This window comes from Lepisosteus oculatus, chromosome 23 (assembly GCF_040954835.1).
Source record: "Lepisosteus oculatus isolate fLepOcu1 chromosome 23, fLepOcu1.hap2, whole genome shotgun sequence".
Taxonomy (NCBI): domain Eukaryota; kingdom Metazoa; phylum Chordata; class Actinopteri; order Semionotiformes; family Lepisosteidae; genus Lepisosteus; species Lepisosteus oculatus.
Genome location: NC_090718.1, coordinates 3,557,031 through 3,579,980, shown reverse-complemented (window position 1 = coordinate 3,579,980; position 22,950 = coordinate 3,557,031). Strand labels below are relative to the sequence as shown.

Below are 22,950 nucleotides of genomic sequence, written 5' to 3'. Positions count from 1 at the left end.
CCGATTCCAGCCAGCAACACTCGCACGGCAGGATACACCCTGGGTGGGACACCAGTTCATCACAGGGCAGAAACTCACAACAGGGCCAATGTTCTCAGAAGACAGTTAACCTACAGTACAAACGTGCCTTTGGACTGTAGAAGGAAACCATAGCACCAGGAGGAAACCCACATGAACATGGAGAGGACATACAAACTCCACTCAGACAGCACCCCAGGAATTGAGTTCTAGGCACTGTGCCATCAGAGACCACAAAGTGCCTGGCGAGCACTGACTGTTGTGTGCTCTGTTGTCCGAATTTGAGCACCTCTGCCAAAACAACCGTACAGATTATGTTAAAGCGCGTTTTAAAGAAGAGAGGGTTTGCTCCGTATTCCATGTCTTTTGTTGGGGTTTCTGTGTATCTGTGAGGATTATGAGGTAGTAGATCAAAGGGATCTTCGGGGTGTGTGTATTTGACGGTGAAAAGGCACTTTCAAGGATGACGTTGAAAATTCCACATTGAAACAGCAGAACAGAAAAAAATCCAGAATAAGCTTTTAAGCTTTTAGGCTTTTATAGATGATGGTAAAGCTCAGGCGCATTTTAAAGAAGAGAGGGTTGGCTCTGTATTCCGGGTTTTTTTGTTCGGGTTTCTTTGTATTTGTGAGGATTATTAACATGAGACAATCAAACTCATAGAATATGCTTGTACAGCACCTTAAGAAAACGTAAAAACGGGAAATTCTCCGAATATCACGGGGATAAAACTGGCTAGTTTGACAAAACTTGTCCGTCTCCTACTTAAAAACAGCGATACCAGGAGTGTGTTAATGACACTGAACATAGATCAAAATAAATAATCAGTTTTACATAATTCAGAATTCATTCTTTTTGTGGTACATGGCCGTCGGCCTCGGCAGTATTATTTACACATTGATTTGATCTTTACTAAGGGTTTAAGTACATTTATTTCAGAAACAGACGACAAAGTGCCGAGTGAGCACCGCCTTTCGTGAGCTCTGTTCTTGGAGTTTGGGCAATTCTATCTAAATTACCTGAAAGATGCGACTGAAACTAAGGCGCTTATTAAAGACCAGGGGGTTTCCTCTGTACTTGACGTCTTTTGTACTCGTTTCTGTGTATTTGTGAGGATTACGGGGCAGTTTTGTGCGGGGAGAAAACACAAGTGCGAGCGGGCTGTGCGGAGCGGAGCTGCAGCAGCAGCAGCGGTTGAGTCTCCACGGTTCTCATGCGGCCTTGAAGTTCCGCCTGCGCGCGGAGCCGCAGACAGTCCGACAGCAGACAGAGACGCAGCGATGGCAGAAGAAGTCGCTCCGGCCCCCGCCGCCGCGCCGGCCAAGGCGCCCAAGAAGAAGAGCGCCGCCAAGCCCAAGAAAGCGGGCCCCAGCGTGGGAGAGCTCATCCTGCAGGCCGTGTCCGCCTCCAAGGAGCGGAGCGGCGTGTCCCTGGCCGCCCTGAAGAAGTCCCTGGCGGCCGGCGGCTACGACGTGGAGAAGAACAACTCCCGCGTCAAGCTGGCCATCAAGAGCCTGGTGACCAAGGGCACCCTGGTGCAGACCAAGGGCACCGGCGCCTCGGGCTCCTTCAAGCTCAACAAGAAGCAGGCGGAGACCAAGACCAAGCCCGTGAAGAAAGCCGCCGCCGCCGCCAAAGCCAAGAAGCCGGCGGCCAAGAAACCCGCAGCGGCTAAGAAGCCAGCGGCCGCCAAGAAGTCGCCCAAGAAGGCGGCGACCAAGAAGCCAGCGGCCGCCAAGAAGTCGCCCAAGAAAGCCGCGAAGCCTGCAGCGGCCAAGAAGGCGACCAAGAGCCCCAAGAAGGCCAGGAAGCCAGCGGCGCCTAAGAAGGCAAAGAGCCCGAAGAAAGCCAAGGCAGCGAAGCCCAAGGTGGCGAAACCCAAGACGGCCAAAGCTAAGAAAGCGGCTCCCAAGAAGAAGTGAGCGATCGACCCTCGAGTAAATTTCCTACAAACCCAAAGGCTCTTCTAAGAGCCACCAGCCCTTCCGAGAGAGAGCGCAGACTTTCCCTTTTCACCGCTTGAAAGCGCCGGTTCGCTCGATATGGGGGGGGGGGGTAGTTATTTTACACAATGGGGGGTAATGAGTTTTAGCGGTTTAAGTATATTGATATAGATATATATCCCAATAGATATTGGGTTCATAGAAGTGTTGCAGATTTATAAGGATTCCTTTCCGTTCAGAAATAAACTTTCTAATCTTCACCGAACAGCGTTGTGACTCCTTGCATCTCTACACTAAAAATGATTGTAAGTTGAGGCTACAGAGTAGGGGTGTAACCCCGGTGTCCTGGCCAAATTTCCTATTGGCCCTTACTAATCATGGCCTCCTAATAATCCCCCTCTATGAATTGGCTACATTACTCTGCTCTCCTCCCCACTGATAGCTGGGGTGTGGGGAGCGTTCTGGCGCACTATGGCTGCCGTCGCATCATCCAGGTGGATGCTGCACATTGGTGGTGGTGGAAGGGAGTCCCCATTACCTGTAAAGCGCTTTGAGTGGAGTGTCCAGAAAAGCGCTATATAAGTGTAAGCAATTATTATTATTATAATTATTATTATATGTACATTTTAACATTGCACGTAAGTTTACATTGAGCTGTGTGACTTACAATTCGTGACCTCTAGTCTCACAGCTAAAGAGGACATTTGATAAGGCGTACCGTGACAGATTTATCAATTTAACAGCAACATCAGTGAACTTTTCATTTTGAGCCCAGATTTTTATGGGGAATTTAGCTTAATGCTATTTAAGGTATTGTGTTAAGACATGGTTACTGAAAGTCGGACGGTGGTGAAAATCACTAAAATAAACATTTTTAATGAATAAAATTGACCGATTAAGCAAAGACGAGCATTTGTCCTCATTCGGCAGCAGAGCCGCGCTCTGTGTTCAGAGTCCGAATTTCCCTCCTGCCTGTTGATTGGTGGAGACCGAGAGCGCTGCTTGGCAACACTGATCTCTGATTGGGTGGAGAGCTTGTTCCGGTCCAACCAATCAAATTCAACCGCGACTATTCAAAAGCGGGGCGGCAGACAGCTTGTATTCATTATTCACAGATTTTTTCGGACGAGTTTGATATTACAAGATGAGCGGCAGAGGAAAGACCGGCGGTAAGGCCAGAGCCAAGGCCAAGACTCGCTCTTCCAGGGCCGGACTGCAGTTCCCTGTGGGCCGTGTCCACCGGCTGCTGCGCAAGGGAAACTATGCCGAGCGGGTCGGCGCCGGAGCCCCGGTGTATCTGGCCGCGGTGCTGGAGTACCTGACCGCCGAGATCCTGGAGCTGGCTGGCAACGCCGCCCGGGACAACAAGAAGACCCGCATCATCCCCCGGCACCTGCAGCTGGCCGTCCGCAACGACGAGGAGCTGAACAAGCTGCTGGGCGGCGTGACCATCGCGCAGGGCGGCGTGCTGCCCAACATCCAGGCGGTGCTGCTGCCCAAGAAGACCGAGAAGCCGGCCAAGAGCAAGTAAACAGCCCGGCAGAGACCTCCGACTGATCCCGAACCCAAAGGCTCTTTTAAGAGCCACCCACAGCCTTTTAAAAAGAGCGATTTCTGTTTTTCATTTGTATAATTGCAGCATTTACGGGAAGTTTTCTTGAAAAAGAGGGAGATCAGTTTTTCTTGGCGAAGTAATTGCGATTGGAATACAAAGAGAAAGATCAGAATCGCACACAGCCAGAACGGAAGAGTAATGCATCTCCTCCCAATCTAGTTTACATAACTACTGTATTGCTGTTTTTACCATTATAAAGTCGGACACAGCGAAGTTGGGCCCGATAGACTTAGTTATATTGCAGTTTCGTTCGTGACTAAGTCGTGCAGCTAGACTGTTCGTCCCTGGATGATATAAATGCTTCGTGCACACCGGGTCTCCCCTTTTTACTTTCTCACATTACTATCACAACGAGCTGAAGTCCCCCCTTCCAGCATCACATTCATACTGTCCGCTGGCTCCCAGAGTCTTTTCTGTTTCATACGTGCTGCTTCAGAATTTCTGTGGCTAAGTGTGAAAATAGACAACTTATGAGAATCATTCGGCCTCGTTCACATACAAATACGTTTTCGCTTAGCTAAGGCGTATTACGAGAAGGGAGACTGGGGTGTCGGGTTAACTGGTTTGGTGGAAACGTGTGTAAAATGTGGGGACGCTCAGAGGAAGAGCGAGGAGTGTCTGAGCTGCGCGCTCGTTTTCAAACTGTCCAATCAGTGAATTACAGCCCCCCTCCTCCTTCACCCCCCTGTACCTTTCAGCCAATCAGGACGGGGCTGCCTGCGCATATAAACCCGAGTGCGGGCTGCTGCTCTCAGTACAGTGCTGATTGTGAAGGGCAGCGAGGAAGATGGCGAGAACCAAGCAGACCGCTCGCAAGTCCACCGGCGGCAAGGCGCCCAGGAAGCAGCTGGCCACCAAGGCTGCCCGCAAGAGCGCCCCCGCCACCGGCGGCGTGAAGAAGCCCCACCGCTACAGGCCCGGCACCGTGGCTCTGCGGGAGATCCGCCGCTACCAGAAGTCCACCGAGCTGCTGATCCGCAAGCTGCCCTTCCAGCGCCTGGTGAGAGAGATCGCCCAGGACTTCAAGACCGACCTGCGCTTCCAGAGCTCCGCCGTCATGGCTCTGCAGGAGGCCAGCGAGGCTTACCTGGTGGGGCTCTTCGAGGACACCAACCTGTGCGCCATCCACGCCAAGAGGGTGACCATCATGCCCAAAGACATCCAGCTGGCCCGCCGCATCCGCGGGGAGCGCGCTTAGACACGGACCGCCTGCTGCAGCATCTTTTCCCCTGAACACAAAGGCTCTTTTAAGAGCCACCACAACACTCGAGAGGGTTACATTATTCCATTATAGTCTGTACGAGGCACAATTCTTGTTTGGTTAGCTGAGAAGTGAAAGCCCTACCGAGAAGCGGTTTTGTACCCCCTCGTGTAAAAGCCCATTCGTGCACGACTACACTGCTGCAGTTAACCAGCGCCACACGTCACCCCTTTTGCTCTACATCTACTTTTATAGATATATCTAAATTTGAAAGTGTTTAAATGCATGAGATTATTATACAAGAACGACTGGCATTAAACCCCTTACACTACTGTTTATTTTCGGAGTTCGGTGTCGGTTCACAATTAAGCAACAGCACGCTTACTGGTCCCTCCATCGCTCTTCATTTCACCCCAGAAGAAGCGTTTATACTGCAGGACAGATCTGAGAGGACCACTGCTCACTAGCCATGAACCTCAGACAGTACATGTGATAGAGGTTTCAATGACACGATTTTAGAACGTTACTTTAGGAGGAACATTTCCTTTTAAGCGTCTTAAAAGACGTCCTTATATAAAACATTTTTGGACTTTTTAAGAGCTGGATTTTTTATTCAATGATACAAAAGGGGTGGAGAACGAAATATGTACTGCTACAACGATGAATGCCTTTTGTCAGTTATTCATGACCCTCATACACAGGAGCACACTACATTTTCCTTTCCGAATTCTGTGTTTTTGTGTTGAGCGCGGAATTAGATTGGTCTGAATCTACACGAGAATATTACAGCACCGCTGTAAACATTGAATACTCGAGGTCTGTCCTCTCCGGTGCTGCTGTGGTGGAGAGCTCTCCGGCAGGGAAGAGGTTCCTGTGCAGTCTGGGCTGCTGCTGCAGAGGAGAGGAGGCGGGCTCGTGTGTCAGCGCGCCTCCTGTCTCAAGCAGGTCCGCTCTCAGGCTTGAAAAGAGAAGCGCCGCGGCTGCAGCCCAGCAGTGTGTGTCGTGTCACTAACTGATAACTAGAAGATGTCTGGAAGAGGCAAAGGCGGAAAGGGACTCGGGAAAGGAGGCGCTAAGCGTCACCGCAAGGTTCTCCGCGACAACATCCAGGGAATCACCAAGCCCGCCATCCGCCGCCTGGCTCGCCGTGGGGGAGTGAAGCGGATCTCCGGGCTGATCTACGAGGAGACCCGCGGGGTGCTGAAGGTGTTCCTGGAGAACGTCATCCGCGACGCCGTCACCTACACCGAGCACGCCAAGAGGAAGACCGTCACCGCCATGGACGTGGTGTACGCGCTGAAGCGCCAGGGCCGCACCCTGTACGGCTTCGGCGGCTAAACAGGAGCGGAGCTTCACTACCGGACCGGACCCCGACATATCAACCCAAAGGCTCTTTTAAGAGCCACCCACCTTTTCAGAAATGAGCTGAGATTTAAACCGTGATTATACAATATTTAGTTTGCAGCAAGAAAGCTTTTTGTGATTGCTATTATGATTTCATGTTGAGGTGCATAGCTTCTCAGTCGATACATTTGTGTGAATCTGGTTGTTAATAGAATAAAGTTTCTAGCTGAATGAGCTTTGCTGCAGGGTGTTTGAGTGGTAGTTGTTATTCTCATTTCTCGTACTACTGCGTACGTTGTGTTCAAAATCATAGAAAATTCTCATTAGGGTATGCGTAGTGAATGGAGTTCAGTTTCTTTTCTTTTTTTTTTCACGCATGCTTCATGGCTTCTAAGAAAGAGACGTGATCAGATCGGGCCGTTTCTAACCCTCCCCGCCCCGACAGGAAGCGCCATTTTCCTGAATGCTATTTTGAAGAAAGGTTGTTTAGTTTTATTGTGCTTAGACTAATTTGAAACCCCAGAAAGCTCAAAAGCGATAAAATGCTGTTGGTTCGGAATTGATTTCCCAGAACCGAAATTGAAAATTCCCCAGAAATCGCCAAAACAGTGCTTTTGACGGTTGACGTTTGCAAAAATCGCACAGTTCACGCCGAGCACATTGTTTTCTAGGGTAAGAGATATAAATGGAACGGATTTCAGAAAATCTGCACGTTACGTGATAAAGCACGCTTTTCTGCCCATAGTTTTCATCCCCGTTACTCGCATTGCTGCATGCTTTGCGTTTCTTTCATTTAAGACATTTTCATCTTTAGAGCGCTCATGAGACGTGTTTAAAATGGTAGAAAATTGCAGTAAAGTCATGGGAACCGAATGGGGTTCAGCTTCTAAACGTTTTTTGTTTTTCACGCTCGTTTTATGGGTTTTAAGAAAGGAAGCGGGCTGCTCAGCTCTGTGCGGGAGAAATTCCACTTCATTCGCCAAGAGCCCTTCTCATTACGTTCATTCTGTAGAAGGGGTTAGTGTGAAGGTTTCGTGAGCTAAGGCGAATTTGAAAGCAGTGCCAAAGCTCAAAAGTGTTGCTATACAAAGCTGTTGGTTGTTCATGAGTGATTTTAAGGTTGCCTAGAATATCACCAAGAGTCCTTTTGACTCCAATTTTGCATAAATCACACATTTTACGTCGAGCACATTGTTTAGTAGAGTAGGTTTATAAGCGTATTGAGAGTCGGGCTTCAAGAAATCTGCACGTTGTGGCAAACGGATCACACGGCCCTTTGTTCCTGTGTGCTCGGGCGGAGGGGAGAGAGAGGCGCCTGGAGTCAGGGCGAGCGGCTCAGGCGCTCAGTCGTTTGAATTTCATTGGCGCAAAGCGCAGCCAATAGGAGAGCAGCTCTTTTTCCGTGACCAATGAACTGCCTTCTGAGCTGAGCGAGGTGATTTGCATACAGCTTGTATAAATTTGGGGGCTGCAGAGGGCGTGAGACAGTCATTATTGTATGCAGTGAACAGTGAGAGAAGATGCCTGAACCAGCGAAATCCGCTCCCAAGAAGGGATCCAAGAAAGCCGTGACCAAGACGGCCGGGAAGGGCGGCAAGAAGCGCAGAAAGACCAGGAAGGAGAGCTACGCCATCTACGTGTACAAGGTGCTGAAGCAGGTGCACCCGGACACCGGCATCTCGTCTAAGGCCATGGGCATCATGAACTCGTTCGTCAGCGACATCTTCGAGCGCATCGCCGGCGAGGCCTCCCGCCTGGCGCACTACAACAAGCGCTCCACCATCACCTCCCGGGAGATCCAGACCGCCGTGCGCCTGCTGCTGCCCGGAGAGCTGGCCAAGCACGCCGTGTCCGAGGGCACCAAGGCCGTCACCAAGTACACCAGCTCCAAGTAAACCCGGCCCGCCCGTCCCGGATCAGCGAACCCAAAGGCTCTTTTAAGAGCCACCCACAGAGTCCGTAAAAGAGCAATCATGATTTCTTCCGCATTTTTCCCCACTTAATTCCTTAAGCGAGACCGTTTAATTCTTGCTTGTACCGTGTTCAAGCATTTCTGATATGCTTAAATTCGAAAAACTTGTTAGGATGAACGTTAAAATAGTCCATCAGTCTCCTGTTTAATTACTGGAGAGAACGCGTGCACAGCAAAATCGCCTGTGTTGCTCTTCTGACAGCTCTCATTATCCAGACGCTGACCGCCTCTTATCGCCTCAGTCTTACTGAATCCAAAATATAGTTAGTGTTTGTATGCTGTAAACTGCATGTTTTCTAATGAAAATATCCACAATATATACGCCTCACGACCGAAAAGCAACGCTTTTTTTCCTAACGTTACCACGCATGGACGTCGCCTGTCCAGCAGAGGGAGCAGGAGAGAGGACCTCGTGTTCACATTTCTCTCCGGACACTACAGAAGAAGAAGCCCCACAGGAATGCACGATTTAAACTGGCCCTCAGGTGAGTTACACTATTTCTGCTTCTTGTTTTAAAGCTTTTAATGGTGTCGCATCATATAGAAGCTCATAGCAAACACAGCGACGGGTATAGGAGTGTGATTTCTGTTGGTATTTACTGTGCGCGTTACTGGTTTTATTATTAATATATTGAGTGTCATAGAAAGTCATCCAGTGTACTTGAATTATTATTTTTTTGCTCTGTCTAGGAATTCATTGGAATAGATCTATTTCATCTGTATCGTTTCTGAAACAGGAATTGTTTACATGTGCAACTGACGCCTCTAAAAGAGCAGAAAGAGCAGGGAATGCGCCTCATGTCGCCGCCAGAAGGCAGCGTATCGGCAAGGCTGAGCAATTTGCTATGTTTTCCCACAACTCTTTGGGTAGAGAAGTGCTTCATTTTCCAGTTTAAACGCAGCTACCCATTTCTTGAATTTCTTGAAAAACAAACTACTGGATCCGTAACCAGGGTGACCTCCATACCGAACAGGTGATACACGAAAGGATCCGTGGCCCATTTTGTGACCAGACATTCTTTCTCCATCACTGTGCTCCTCTCCCAGAGAAGGAGCTTGCAGCTGGGGTACAAAAGGAGATGCTCAACAGTGTCTCTCAGTTGCAGCAACACTGCCCCAGGACCCGTCTGATGTATCTGTCTGGAGAAAAGAAATGCTGATTGAAGTCAGCTATCAACAGAAGAGTCCTCACATACAGTAGGAGTGGGTACCATGTTGGTGCATAAATGCCTTTGCAGTTTCTGGAGTCTGGCAGGACAGAAGATACTTTTTTTGGGGCAGGAATTCTCATTAGATCAGTAAGCGGAGCAGCAATTAAGCAAACTTGGAATGAACCTCCTGTAAAAGCCTACTAGTCCTAAAAAGGATTTGGTCTTCATTTTAGGTGCTGGCCATCTCCGGATTGCCTTTATCTTGTCAGCTTGGGGTCAGACACGACCGTTTCCTTTGATGTCACCTAGGTACTGACCAGAGGAGAATCCAGAGAAGTGAGCACAACTTGACACTGCCGTAGATGGGAGTCCCTTCATACTACAAAGTCATTAAGGTAGGCCGAAGCAAAGGGCAGATGTTGTTTGAAGCGCTAGGAATGTGCATCTGCCTTTTTTTCCCCCAGCTCTGACACCCTTCTTAAAAGGCTCTTCAGACAATAATGCTCATACACGAGTTTGCTGGTATTGAGGTTAATTCTGCCTAATTTCTGCGGAGCCGGTTTGCATGAAGACGCGCCGACCGCTTCGTTTAGCTTGAACTGGGGGAAACTGGTAACTCGAGTTACTGGTAACTGACCGCAGGAAACTGGAGCCCAGCCGTGTGAGACCCGGTGTGAGGAGAGAGAGAAGCCACTTACCTTGTTCTTGAAACGCCGGCTGCTCCTGTCCTTCTGTAAAGATTAAAGTGAGAGTTTTAATTGTGTTTTCTTTCCTCTTTTTTCAGCAGGGAATAAACCTATTACTTGTTTCTTTGCAGCCTTCGCATGCTGACGCAGCTGCCCACCTGAACTAATAACACTGCTGTGTATTGTAAATTGTTTTTATGCTTGATATCCTTACATGTTGTAATAAACTGCTGTGAGTGTAAATTGGTTTGATTATTTTTACAGGGTTTGGATTTATGGGGTCAGGGTTAATCAGTTCAAATGCCGCTAAACCTCCCCCCAAAAAGTTGAAAAGCATCCCTCCTCCTCTTACAATTCTAAGAGTAGTCTCTCATTGTATCTATCTTGCTTTGGATTTTATAAAAGGCTCTGTAGTCTGTGGGGACTTAAGGATTTGAACCTGGACAATACAAACATAAAACACTGCATACTGAAGTCATACGGCAGAGACAGAGTATAAGATCTTTACAGGCATATAAATACATCTTGCTTCATACAACAGAAAATCAAACCATTATGTCTGTCTCTAAATATTCACTGACATGTCTGGAAATAGTGAATGTTTAAATGATAATGTTCAAGGAATTATTTTTAAACCAGCATCTATATTCCCTCTTTATCTTCAGTGAATTCCTGGACTTGCAAAAAAAAATTGTAAATATTCAACACACACAAATCAACATGTAATCTGTGTCTGTCTTCTAGATCTCTCATGGACACAGTCTAGAGCTACAGAGGAGAGAGACTAGAGCTAAACCAGCTGGTTACTGGTTTAACTGGACCAAACAAACACCTTTTCCCAGCTCTTCAGCTGCAACTTCTTTATCATTCGTAGCCACACTGACCGATCCAGGACCAGGACCGGACAGCCCTGCTGCAGACACACACTGACCCTCCAGGACCAGGACTGGACAGCCCTGCTGCAGACACACACTGACCCTCCAGGACCAGGACCGGACAGCCCTGCTGCAGACACACACTGACCCCTCCAGGACCAGGACCGGACAGCCCTGCTGCAGACACACACTGACCCTCCAGGACTGGACACCTCTTTCTTACTTTATTATCCTAGATGAGAAATTTGCTTTGCAGGCAGGTAAAAGACACAACACACAGACACTATACAGCATATTTAACACAACATGAACTAATTAACAACTAAAAACTTTCATGACAAGAATATAGTTAAATAAATATAAAGTAAGAAAATCAATTCTCACAGCTTCTGTGTAAAACAAGCTCTTGCCCTGCCTACCTCCTTCCTCAGGGCTGTGGAGTGGACAGTGGACTGTCCAGCTGGTCCTCATGATCCTCACAGCTCAGGGACTCAGCCTTTGGAATCGTCATCATCATAATCATCATCATCTATTGTGCGAAGGTTCACAATCACTGAGGCACGACGTGTTTGAAATGGAGAAATAAAATTTCCATAACAACTCGTCCAATGTGGTGGCACATGTCTTCAGTTGAACAAAATACGAGACGAACGATAACAGATCGCAGCAAGTGCAGAAAAAGCCACCTGGACAACCATAAAATACACCTATAAAATTCCCACTTCTCCCCTTGAATCTCAGATTTTATTGGGTGAACTGAACCAAGGCTTGTCATTATTTGGGAAAATTCACTGTCAATCAGCAGTAACTCCCTACTAAGCAATTGTAACATCGCTGGACTCAAGCCGAATTATCTGATGAATCCTCTTATTCATAAACAACAGAGTATAGACCCCAGTCACATGATCCAGGTGTTTAATATAAAATCAGACTACTATGTCTGATGTGACTATGCCGACTCACTACTGCATTTAAACAACCCTCCATAGACTCGTGCATCAACTCCGACGCCTGGCGGACATTTGTCAGAATCAACACCCTCTACTGTAGTTCGATCAACAGTATTTCACCAACACTGCGGGCTTTTTCACGTTTTCACTTTAATATCCAGAGAAATCTCTGCTATCCAACATATCCAATGTTAAACCTATATTTTGCCAAAAGTAATTTTTTCATAATTACATTCATCAGACATTTGTTTAAGTCTGAAACATAACTTTCATTCAGTAGCCTCAAAAATAATCAAGAGTAATTATTTTAACGTTAAAGAGTTAAGCGAACAATGCAAAGATTCTCTAAAGTAAAGTCAGAGTAATAATTTGAACCAGCAATGTTAGAATGTGACATTTAACAGTGTGGCCACCTTGGGGAGACATTGCTACATGCGTATATGAAGGGCTGTTTTGTAGGATGACATGTTGTATCGTCTGTCCCTTAATAACATCTGTATGCTTCTGCAGATCTCACAAGCTCTAGTGCTAGTGCCTGTTTTTGCAGCAGGAAGTTCTCTGCAGAGCATCCAGGTAATTATACACAGAATTGATTCAAATGAAATAATATGTTACTATGTTAAACTGTGCACCTGGGGTTGCAGAATGACACTTTGAATTGTATTAATATCATTTGGAACAAAGTATTCCTACTCATGTGGCCACTAGGAGCCTGAAGTGGAAAAAAAAGACACTTTCACTACCTGAATTGAGGAGCACAGGATCAGTACCATCTCTATAGACCTTAAAATGACAAAATACACACATTTATACAACAGAGTCCAGTGGGGAATGAAATAAACAGAACTAAGGTGTCGATGATTTAAGAATGAGATGTCCATACGTCTAACTTGGCCCAGACATTGAACTGCTGTAACTTTCCAGATTTTTTTAATAACCAGAAGCTTAATACCTGCTTCACCACAGCAGTCCTGGGGTTTCTTGAGCAAACTAGGGACAGGCCCGACTCCAGCTGGCTAGACTTACTACCAATCAGCTGTCATACCGCCCGAGCTGAGATCAATCCCAGCAATCTGATGGCTGTAGTTTCCATCTTTCAGCACGAGCCCTGTTAGCCCCAATCACGTGACGCAGGTGCTGAGCAGACCCACAAACCCTCACAATGCAGTGCTAACCACAGGCCCCCTGATGAAGGTGAGTGGAAATAAATTAATGGGCTCTAAAAACAATATCCCTCCATAGACTTAAATGTGAACACCTCCGCCTGGTGGTCACTGTTACTTAATGTTCATTTCTACTTCAGATCGTTCATTCCATTCACTAGACTAGTACCTCAGAGGTCTTATATTTTAATTTACTTATATATCCAAATGATTCCTCAGAAGTCAAGTCTTCAATGGCAGACTTCATTTCCAGCAGTGCACCATGACATGTTTCAATAATTATTGCTTTATGATGAAATGTATAATCACTGTGTGCTAGTCACTAAAACATAATCCGCGGTAGCTTTGAATACTGAAAGAAAATATGAAAATATGTTTTTTTTAATTTAGCGAACAATTAAATATGCGTTACTTTCTCTCTTCCCTGAAGGTCTGGTGATTTAAAGTTGTAACAGTTAGACCACCAGCATTAGAAGGTGATATTTTGCAATGTGGCCACCAGGCCACACATCACAGAAAAGGGGCAACAGGTACAGAAATACGCGCTCCTTTTTCCAGTGTGAGCTCCATTTTCAAGGGTGCGTTTCATTTTCGAGAGTGCACTTTTTCCAGTTGTGAGCTCCTTTTTAAAGTGTGCACTAGTTGTTCTGGTGTCGGTGCTCCTTTTTATAGCATGCGCTCCTTTGTTCTAGTTTGTGGTCCTTATTGTAGTGTGTGCTCACATTTTCTAGTTTGGACTCCCTTTACTAGTGTGTGATCCTTTTGAAAAGTTTGAACTTTTCAGAGTGTGTGTATCCTTTTTCTACGGTTTTCTCCTGTTTCTAGGTGTCCCTTTTTCTAGTGTGCATTCTCATCTTCTAGCACTCCCTATTTTAGTGTATTCTCTTTTTAAAGTGTACGCTCCTTTTTATCAAGTGTGATATTCCCTTTCTAGTGTGGTTTGCTTGTTTCCAGTGTGTACTCTCTTTTTGTAGTGTGGCTCATTTTTCTGCGGTGCATTCCCTTTGTCTAGTGTGCCATCCTTTTCCTGGTGTGTGCTCCTTCTTCTGTCGAGCCCTCCCTCTTTATAGTGTGTGTTCTACTTTTCCTAGCGTGCTTGTTTTTCTTGTGTGAGCTCCCATTTTCTATTATTCATTCTCTTTCTCTTGTGAGCGCCTCTTTTTTTCTAGTGCGGTTTCACATTTTCTAGAGTACACAGCTTGGTCTACTGTGCGCTGCTTTTTTTACTGAGTCAGTTTTTCAAGGGTGCACACATTTTTCTACTGTGCACTGTTCTTTTTTCCAATGTGTGTTTCTTTTTTCTTAAGTGTTCACTCCTTTTAAGTGTGCACTCTTTGTTGTAGTGTCTGTCCCCTATTTTAAGTGTACATTCCTTTATTCCTTAATTCGGCGTGCTGTTTCTTTTTTTCTAGAGTATGCTCCTAATTTTCGTGTGAGCTCCTTTTTATAGCGCATGTTTCAGTTTTTCTAGGGTGAGCCCATTTTTTCTATTGTGCATTCTCTTTCTCCAGTGAGCGCCTATTTGTCTAGTGTGTTTCTACTGTGTAATCAGTTTTTCTAGTTCTCTCTAGTGTGTGTTATTTTTTTCTGGAGTGTGTACCCCTTTTCTAGAGTATGCTACTTTTTCTAGTGTGTGTTGTTTTTTATTCTGTGTGTTCTATTTTTTCTACTGTGCGTTACATTTTTCTAGTGTCTATTATTTTTTAAAGTGTGCACTCTTTTCAAGTATGCTCTTTTTTTTTCAAGTGCTCTCCTTTTTATAGTGTCTGTTTCATTTTCCTAGTGTGTTCCCTTTTTCTGGAGTGAACTGCTTTGTCTCTAGTGTGCTCTTTTTTCAAAGTGTGTGCTTCTTTTGTAGTGCATGTTCCCTATTTTTAATGTGTGTTCCTTTTTCTAGTGTGCGATCTCTTCTTCCAGCACATTCTCCTTTTTCTAGTGTTCTCTCACTTTTTTCTACTGCTCATTTTCTTTCTCTAGTGTACACCCCTTTTTAAAGTGTGTGCTTTTCTTTATAGTGTGTGTTCCATTTTTTTCTAGTGTGCCATCACTTTTTCTAGTGTGTTTTCAATTTGTCTAGAGTGTGCAATCGCTTTTTCTGAGATCCCTTCCTCTAGTGTGCACATCTTTTTCCAGTATGTGATCCTTTTTTCTAGAGTGTACTCATGGAGTTTATAATGAAAGTTCGGGAGGGATGACAACAACTATGCTCAATCGTACTCAGCTGTCAGTAATTAGCAATCGCTCCCGTCATCCTTCCTCCACCAAACGCTATAAATACCAACGGGATTTCCTACTCTCCCTCCCGTGCGACTTTTGCATCCCACTTCCACCCCAGCTCCACCTCTGCAGCAACCCCTTGGTCACCCTGCGTGGGTGTCCTGGCCCCCTTGTCCTATGGCCAGCCGGGTCGGTCCTCAGCCAAGCAGGTTAAGCCAATATCCACTGCATAATAGTTCATCACGCTTTGATCATGGGTTTTGTTGTTCCTAGTGAACTTTATTTAGCGTGCACTCTTTTTTCTCGTGTGCGTTCCCTTTTTCTACTGTACACTCATTATTCTAGTGTGCACTGATTTTTTCTAGCGTGTGTTCTATTTTTCTAGAGTGTACTCCTTTTCTAGTGTGCACTCCTTTTTATAGTTTGTGTACTATTTTTTTATAGTGTGTGCTCCCTTATTCTAGTGTGCAGTCCATAGTCGAGCGCTCCTTTTTCTACTATGAAATCACTTTTTCTAGTGTGCACTCTTTTTTTCTAGTGTATGTTCCTTTTTAATATTGGGCACCTCTTTTTCTACTGTTCTGCTCTTTTTTGTACACGTGTGTGTACTGTAGTTCTAGTGTGCATTTCCTTTTTTTTGTACAGTGTGCTCCTGTTTTGGGTGTGTGCTCCTTTTTTAAAGTTTGTGCTCCTTTTTGGAGTGTTGGCTCCGCTTTTTCTAGTGTGCGTTTCTTTTTAATGTGTACACTCCTTTTTCGAGTGTGAGCTCTTTTCTATCGTGTGTATTCCATTTTTTTCCACTGTGCATTCCCCTTTTCTATGTGCACTCCTTTTTCTTGTGTGCACTCCTTTTTAAAGTGTGTGTTTCTTTTTCTAGTGTTTCCCCGTGTTCTAGAGCGAGCTCCCTATTGTAGTGTGCACTCCCTTTTTCTAGAAGGCATTCTCTTTTGTTCTAGAGAGCAGAGCAAAGGCTGCAGTTTAAGAAACCCCGATACGGGGAGGGATATGAGAGTGACAGTCTCAGAGCAGACTGGGGAGAAAAATATCAAAGGAATCCCAGAAGGGGCCAAGTGAGAGCGTCTATTCCACAGGGAAGTGTCCAGTGTGAAAGATGTGATTATGTAAAGAGCCAATTTAGTGTGAGAAAGGGGTTTTGCATTACGTCTGTGTGAACGAGAGTGAGAGTGAGTTAAAGCTCCATTGAGAGGAGGAGATAGTCTGCATAGTCTAAGATGAGAGAGTGAGGCGTCTGGTGGTGCCCACAGTGGCAGCCACTAACCTAGTGGCATCACACAGCTCTTTGCAACCAGCTTTCTTTGTGTTAGCCTCTGCTTTCAGCAGCTTCCAGAGTCTCCCCCTGAGCCTCTCCCTGTTTGCGTGAGCCTTGTGCAGGATACCACTTGATTCTGGTACTGATCCTGCTCCAGAACTTTACAGGAAACCGTTCATCTCCCAGCAGGTACAGTAGGTTGCAGATCTTCAAAAGAAATGGTGGGTGTGTCTGGTTTAACGAGTGTAGCCATGTAGTCTGGCCTCACTGTGGGTTCTTACAACTATTCTCACACCTCCTCTTGTGTAAACTCCAGCTGTCATGATATTTTATTAAAACACAATGCTTTAAGGGTTAAAGTTTAGAGTTGGGGTGACAGGAATTTGAAAGTATTTAAATATGATATGTATTTCAGTACAGTGCAGTAGTGTAATCTAGTTAATTGCACAAGTGTTGAAAATTATGCTAAAGAATAAAGTAGATAATGCAATTACCTAGTAAAAACAAGAAATACAGTTTGAACTTCTTTACGTGAAAGGATGTCATGGCAAATGGTATTTCAAAGTTCTTTACACAAATGTCTGTGGGAGAATCGCACAGGTGACACAGATATATAAACCAGCAGCCTGTTTTCGTTCGAGCGCCGGCTGTATGAGACTATCAGATCAAATCGATACCAATTATCAAAAAGGCTCCACGGATCGAATACTGTTCTCTCATTTGAACTTTCTCGTGTTCTTGGAACTTCTTAAATGAGCATCACTAAAAAGAAGTACTATGAAGTACATTGATTGCACGATGAGCATTTACAGATGAAAAACCTGACTTCGTGGTGCAGCGTTAATTAAAATCAGGTTAGAAAACGGTAAGGTCGCCTATATATTTCTAAATTCGTGCATCCTGTGGCCCTCAAATACTAATAAGGATTAAATATACTGATTACTCTGACGGCCATGGTAAAAAAAAGAAAGAAATTTGTGATTGTAGAGGACTTCTTTTCAAGTGGAAGGAAATAGCTACCTGCCCCGTCAGCCGGTAACCACGCCCACTTGAATGACATCCTACGCAGGCCACGCCCCGCGCACCTGTCCGCCAGATTCTGCGAGAGAGGAGGGAGCTGAGTGAGTCTGTTCCGCGTCTTTTCATGACTAGTTTTATTTTTCTTTTATTTTAATGCAAATAAGATTTAATTCATAATAATGTAGTCTAATCGTAGAGGAGAAAGTGGTAAAGCACGTATTTTCGTTGGGAGCTAAATAGCATTTTTTTTAAATGTTATTTTCCAAGTCCTTTTTAACAAGTCGTTGTGTTACACAACGTATTTCTTTCACACCAAAGAAAAACTCTGTTGTAGCAGTAAAGACACTGCTGTATTCGCAGAATGAAAACGTCGCTTTTCCGTATTTTCCTGTAACTTTTTTCTTTATCAAACACGCCGAGAAATTTGCTCACAAAATCAAGCGTGTGCATGTATCCGAACCGAAAATAGCCTATCGTGAATTGTAAACCTTTTAAATTATTTCCCGAAGTGTGTTAGGTGGTTATTTTCTTGCATTACTAGGAAAGAAAAAGACGCGTGCATCGAATACCTCTTGCTTTAAATGGTCTTTACATGTTGAACTATGCTGGTTTTGTGTTTTTAATTTAGTGTTTTCGGGCAAGACTTGGTTCGCACTAAATCGAGTGTGCAAACGTAGGTATAAACGTCATATTAATTTCTTTACACGTTTCATATTTAAATACATTTTGCGCTATCTACCCGGTTGAAAACGCCGTTTGTTGTTAAGAAACATTGGTTTAAAACATTTTTAAACCATCGTATAAATACAGGTTTTCTTGTTTTTCTAGTTTGGTGTTTTCGGGGCTGGACATGGCTTTTCTCAGCTACTGGAATTCATTGTGTAAGTATAAACTTTTTAATTTATACACTTTTTAACTTTTTAAATTTTACACGTATCATATTGAAATTTCAAAGTTCTTTACACAAATGTCTGTGGGAGAATCGCACAGGTGACACAGATATATAAACCAGCAGCCTGTTTTCGTTCGAGCGCCGGCTGTATGAGACTATTTTTTTTTTTGGAAAACGTAATGTATCTTTTCAAAAGAAGACTCAAACTAGGCGACAATAGCTTTCTCTACGGCAGAAATGTGTGTAATACAACGCTGTAGTCAAGCAATTTCTACTAAAACTGTGCTCACTTCAGCTTTTTTGATTCGTGAATACAGATTCATAAGAAAGCGTTCCAACTTCCAAATTGCATCACAGCAACTAAGACAGTAGAGCCTATTTATTATTATGAAGTTTGGATTAATTGTTCATGTGAAAACTAAGTTGTTTCAGAAAATGAATGTTATTCAAAATGGATATTGTAAATAAACTAATTAAAACGTGGTAGTTTCCACCTAATCAATGCACATTTGGTCGTGTTTATTGGGTTGTGCCTCCGGTCTTCTGGTCTTAGCACAAGGCTCAGCGCTTTATTCCAACTGTAAATCTTGTTTAACTGTTATCTTCTGAACGTGTCAGTAAATACGGAAGCTTGATCTAACTAGCTGGTATAATTTCGAGTTGCTGTTTGGAACAGAAAGCACAACTAATACTGATTTCTGTTGTTTTGCAGGAAAGGCAACGAAGTTCCCGTCTTCACTCTGGTCGCTGCCTCGACAGATTCCTCGGAGAAACAGTAACGTGCTGTATGTTTCTGTGCTTTTCCATGTACTTGGATGCAAATGTTTTTGTACTCTGTTTACTTGTAAAAAGTGTTTAGCGTTAATGTAGCCTTGCTTTGACGCTTTGTAATTTAAAATGTGGTAATTTTCACTTCGAGTCTGTGCATCTCTCGTACCGGAATGCTTTGTTTTGTATGCAATTTTCGCTCAATAAATTGTTTATTGGATTTTGATGTGTTTTGTTCTTTCTGTTCTCGTGCAGAGTTCAGTATCCCCTTGGTCCTGAAAACCCCCGGTGTTGGTGAGTTTTTTGGCGGAGAGACTTTACTAACAGTTTCTGAGGAACGATGCGAAGGGCTGTTTTTCCTTGTTGTCACTGGCCGCAAGGGGACACCCTATCGCTTTGTGACTTGGAAACTGCAGAGGCTACCCCCTTGTTAAGTCTGTCCAGATTTTCCCGCCAAAAAACTTAGTATATACCGGGGTTCTTTCAGGGCGTGGTCTCCTCCCATCAATCAAACCCAGCCCCGTCTACTCCTCTTTTTGGAGAGAGGGGCTGGGCGATTGACTGCAGCTCTAGCCAAGCCCACTCACTCCCAGCAGCAGGGGAAGGCAGGTTGGTGATGGCCTAGGTCCCTGCAGAGAGGCAGGTCTCCTGGTGTGGACTTAGTTAGAAGTCTGTTGGTTGCAAGCTGTGACTGATAGGCTGAGTCCGCCCTGGGTGCCTCCTCTCTCTCGGGCCAAAGCCACCTCCAGCCCGCCTTCCTCTCAGCTGGGAGTGAGGGGGCTTGGGTAGAGCTATCCTCCCTTCTCCTCCCCTAGGGGCTGTACCTGGGCTCCCTCCTAGGGACCCTAACCCCCCAGAGACTATCTAAAAAGGCGGGAAAATCTGGAGCGACTTAAAAAGGGGGTAGCCCCCGCAGTTTCCAAGTCACGATGCGATAGGGTGTCCCCTTGCGGCCGTGGCGCAAAGTACAAAACACCCATCGCATCGTTTCTCGGAAACTGTTTGTGCTCTCTCCAGATTTTGCAGCCAAAAACTTACAGCAGTGAGACACCAGGCCAGAGCAAACCCTCCCAACACACCTTAAAAAATAGAAGACAATTCAGAAAATGAAATCAACAGTTTTTATTGCAGAATACTTAGCACAAACAGTAGCAGCAGGAAACACGAAAAACTTCAAGTGAAAGATACATCACTGAGTCGGTACATTACAGATCAAGCCACTGGTGTCCAAAATGAAATGTAAGGAAAAGCACACACTGTCAAGAATAACTTGCCAACGCACAAGGAGTTGCTGGAGCGGAGCTGGAGAGGAGATCGTCGGAGCGCCGAGGAGCAGGAGCCGCAGAACTGAAGGCAAAAGAAAAAAAACATCAAGTTAACAAGATATTGAACTTGCACGATCGATTCGCTTGACTTTCTGAAGTTATTAAATTTTTAAATAAGCTAAGAAAAGAAACCAATTAATTCATTCATGAGAATACATCAGGGATACATCTCAGCCCCACTACTCCAATATTAAGAAAATTCGTTCAGCCACAGAAATGCAATGCTACTTATACATTTACAGCGTGTATCATATTCGAGTTAACTCCCTGCTTTGAAAACTGTCGTTAAAAGTTTCAGTATCTGCGACTTGAGAGTTTCCCATCTCTTTTCAACAAAAACACAACGAAACGAAAATTAACTTAGTATAAACCCTTTCTGGTGTTAAAATGCAGGGAAGTAGGTGTTGTCTTACGGAGTTACACAAATACAAATGGTATAGCGAAAGGTAGCATTACTTACCCTGGGGGAAAAACAACTTTCATGACTGCAGGCGCGTTCTTGTAATCCTTTGTCACCTGGAGAAATAAAATAAAACACGAATCAGTCAATTCAATATTTTCAAAATTGTGTAATTTCGGAGCGGAAAGCTTTATTACACCTCGAATCCGCAAAGAAGAGATCCAACAGAAACTGACTTTATAAAGCAAATGTTTGAAGCTAAACTACAGCACTAGAGACATAATTACATAAATACATAATTAAAATAATTATATGAGAGATAGTATATTACCGATCAAGCCACTGGAGTCCAAAATGAAATGTAAGGAAAAGCACACACTGTCAAGAGTAACTTGCCAACGCACAAGGAGTTGCTGGAGCGGAGCTGGAGAGGAGATCGTCGGAGCGCCGAGGAGCAGGAGCCGCAGAACTGAAGGCAAAAGAAAAAAACAAAGTTAACAAGATATCGGATTTGCAGAAGTCTAACTTTTTAAATAAAAAGAAATATACAATCCCGCTCTTCACTAAGAAAACAGTCCCACTATTCCAATATTTAGAAAATGCGTTGGGCGACATAGAAATTCAACGCTAAAAATAAATTTAAGAGAAAGTACCTCTTACAGCGGGTATCATATTCGATAAAACTCCCTGCTTTGAAAAGCATCGTTAACATTTGTTAGTGTTATCCATCTTTACTCAATTAATTCAATAGATCAAGATCCAGCGCCTTAGAGTTTTTATTTTTATTTAACAAAAGCACAACGAAACTAAAAAGAAGTTAGAATATTTGTATAGACTCGTTCTGTTTTAAAATACCGGCAATACGTGTTGTCTTATCGTGTTACAAAAAATAGTATGGCAAAAGGTAGTAATATAACTTACCTTTGAATAGCACCTTTTATAACCGGGGGGCCCTGCTTTAAATCCTTTTGTCACCTGGAGAAATAAAAAAAATACGAATTGGTAAATTTCATCTCAATATTTTAGAAGTTCGGAGTGGAAAGTGTTACAGCCCATATCCGCAATGAAGATATATCACACAACAATTGACTTTATAAAGGATTTTTTTGGTGTTAAACTTCAGCCTTACATACCTAGAAATATCATATATTTAAAAACACTTCAATGAAAGATAGTATAAAAACGCTTAATTGGAGATTTTAAAACGTCCACAGCACGCCCAAACGGAGAGAACACTCATTTCGGCGTCCTAAAACACAAACTAAACCGAAATACATACAATTAAAAATGTAGCAACATGCATAAACTTTGTCTCTCTTTACTCAACGTGATATTTGCATTTTTTAATTTCAAATAAGAAAATTAGAAATAAAACGCAAGCGCCCCTTCGCCGCAGAAACTCGTCCCGCCGCCATCTTGCCGGGCGCACCTGTGGAACAGGTGGACGGGGCGTGTCCGCTGAGGAAGGTCACTCTGGAGGCGGGCTCGGCTCCTGAAGGACAGCTGGGGATTCAGTTACAAGGGCTCAACACTGACGTTACTGAAGATACATAGACATTTTTACTCACCAAAAAATGAAAAATTTAATGCCTGACGATTTTCAGACAAACGGAAACAATGACATTCACCTACGAGTTTGTTCATCGGGAACGTTTCACTTGTGGCCAGTTGACCGAATCAAGAGAAACGTGCTGGAGAGAGACCCCTGTCGCTCCTAGTTAGGACTGCACCTCTCTTTCACTGCTGATGCCACACCTGTCCTGAAGGTGTCACAGTGGTATAAGGGGCTGCTTTTTAGAATTGAGTCAACAACTAATCATTTTTAAAGGACTTAAACCACCCAATTTACCCTGTTTTGGAAGACCCCGAAAATGGAGCCCCCCAAAACGGCCGGCGTGGTAGAGAACAGCCACTTCCACAAACTCACCCCGACAGCGCGAGAGCTACACCCGGGGATAAGATCTCACACTGACGGAGAGGCTCGGGGCTCGAGTTTAACTCACTCTGATCTCTGAGAGTCGCTCTGCTTTCTGAACTTTAGAAGTGTCCGATGGTTCAGCCCGCGGAGCCACCAGGCCGGCCATACAGCACACCGGGCACTTAACTCTCTTATTCAGTCTGAAGCCACGTCCCAGTTCCG

At 44.6% G+C, this 22,950-nt stretch overlaps 5 protein-coding genes and 2 long non-coding RNA genes across 7 annotated transcripts; 6 read left to right on the top strand and 1 right to left on the bottom strand.

Annotated features, from left to right (window-relative positions):
- The first annotated feature begins 1,170 nt into the window (after positions 1–1,170).
- On the top strand, positions 1,171–2,059 carry LOC138224611 (histone H1-like). The gene has a single exon (XM_069182552.1). The coding sequence runs from the start codon at positions 1,299–1,301 to the stop codon at positions 1,938–1,940; it is 642 nt and encodes a 213-aa protein (XP_069038653.1). The 5' UTR covers positions 1,171–1,298; the 3' UTR covers positions 1,941–2,059.
- A 1,030-nt stretch (positions 2,060–3,089) lies between these two features.
- Positions 3,090–3,533, top strand: LOC138224716 (histone H2A-like). The gene has a single exon (XM_069182747.1). The coding sequence runs from the start codon at positions 3,106–3,108 to the stop codon at positions 3,490–3,492; it is 387 nt and encodes a 128-aa protein (XP_069038848.1). The 5' UTR covers positions 3,090–3,105; the 3' UTR covers positions 3,493–3,533.
- Positions 3,534–4,180: 647 nt separating this feature from the next.
- LOC138224677 (histone H3) lies at positions 4,181–4,799 on the top strand. The gene has a single exon (XM_069182674.1). It carries the CDS (start codon positions 4,364–4,366, stop codon positions 4,772–4,774), a length of 411 nt encoding a protein of 136 aa, XP_069038775.1. The 5' UTR covers positions 4,181–4,363; the 3' UTR covers positions 4,775–4,799.
- A 944-nt stretch (positions 4,800–5,743) lies between these two features.
- Positions 5,744–6,355, top strand: LOC138224675 (histone H4). Its single transcript, XM_069182673.1, has one exon. It carries the CDS (start codon positions 5,804–5,806, stop codon positions 6,113–6,115), a length of 312 nt encoding a protein of 103 aa, XP_069038774.1. The 5' UTR covers positions 5,744–5,803; the 3' UTR covers positions 6,116–6,355.
- Positions 6,356–7,630: 1,275 nt separating this feature from the next.
- On the top strand, positions 7,631–8,108 carry LOC138224628 (histone H2B 1/2). The gene has a single exon (XM_069182586.1). It carries the CDS (start codon positions 7,642–7,644, stop codon positions 8,014–8,016), a length of 375 nt encoding a protein of 124 aa, XP_069038687.1. The 5' UTR covers positions 7,631–7,641; the 3' UTR covers positions 8,017–8,108.
- Positions 8,109–18,024: 9,916 nt separating this feature from the next.
- LOC138224634 (uncharacterized) lies at positions 18,025–19,194 on the top strand. The gene is made up of 3 exons (XR_011183101.1): positions 18,025–18,098; positions 18,254–18,306; positions 19,030–19,194. It is a non-coding gene; the product is annotated as an uncharacterized lncRNA (long non-coding RNA).
- Positions 19,195–20,192: 998 nt separating this feature from the next.
- LOC107075736 (uncharacterized) lies at positions 20,193–22,105 on the bottom strand. Its single transcript, XR_011183242.1, has 4 exons — positions 21,732–22,105; positions 21,142–21,279; positions 20,871–20,926; positions 20,193–20,432 (listed from the first exon to the last, which is right to left on the bottom strand). It is a non-coding gene; the product is annotated as an uncharacterized lncRNA (long non-coding RNA).
- Positions 22,106–22,950: the final 845 nt, after the last annotated feature.

Coding starts and splice junctions, on each gene's coding strand:
- LOC138224611 (XM_069182552.1), top strand. CDS start 1,299: ATGGCAGAAGAAGTCGCTCCGGCCCCCGCCGCCGCGCCGGCCAAGGCG.
- LOC138224716 (XM_069182747.1), top strand. CDS start 3,106: ATGAGCGGCAGAGGAAAGACCGGCGGTAAGGCCAGAGCCAAGGCCAAG.
- LOC138224677 (XM_069182674.1), top strand. CDS start 4,364: ATGGCGAGAACCAAGCAGACCGCTCGCAAGTCCACCGGCGGCAAGGCG.
- LOC138224675 (XM_069182673.1), top strand. CDS start 5,804: ATGTCTGGAAGAGGCAAAGGCGGAAAGGGACTCGGGAAAGGAGGCGCT.
- LOC138224628 (XM_069182586.1), top strand. CDS start 7,642: ATGCCTGAACCAGCGAAATCCGCTCCCAAGAAGGGATCCAAGAAAGCC.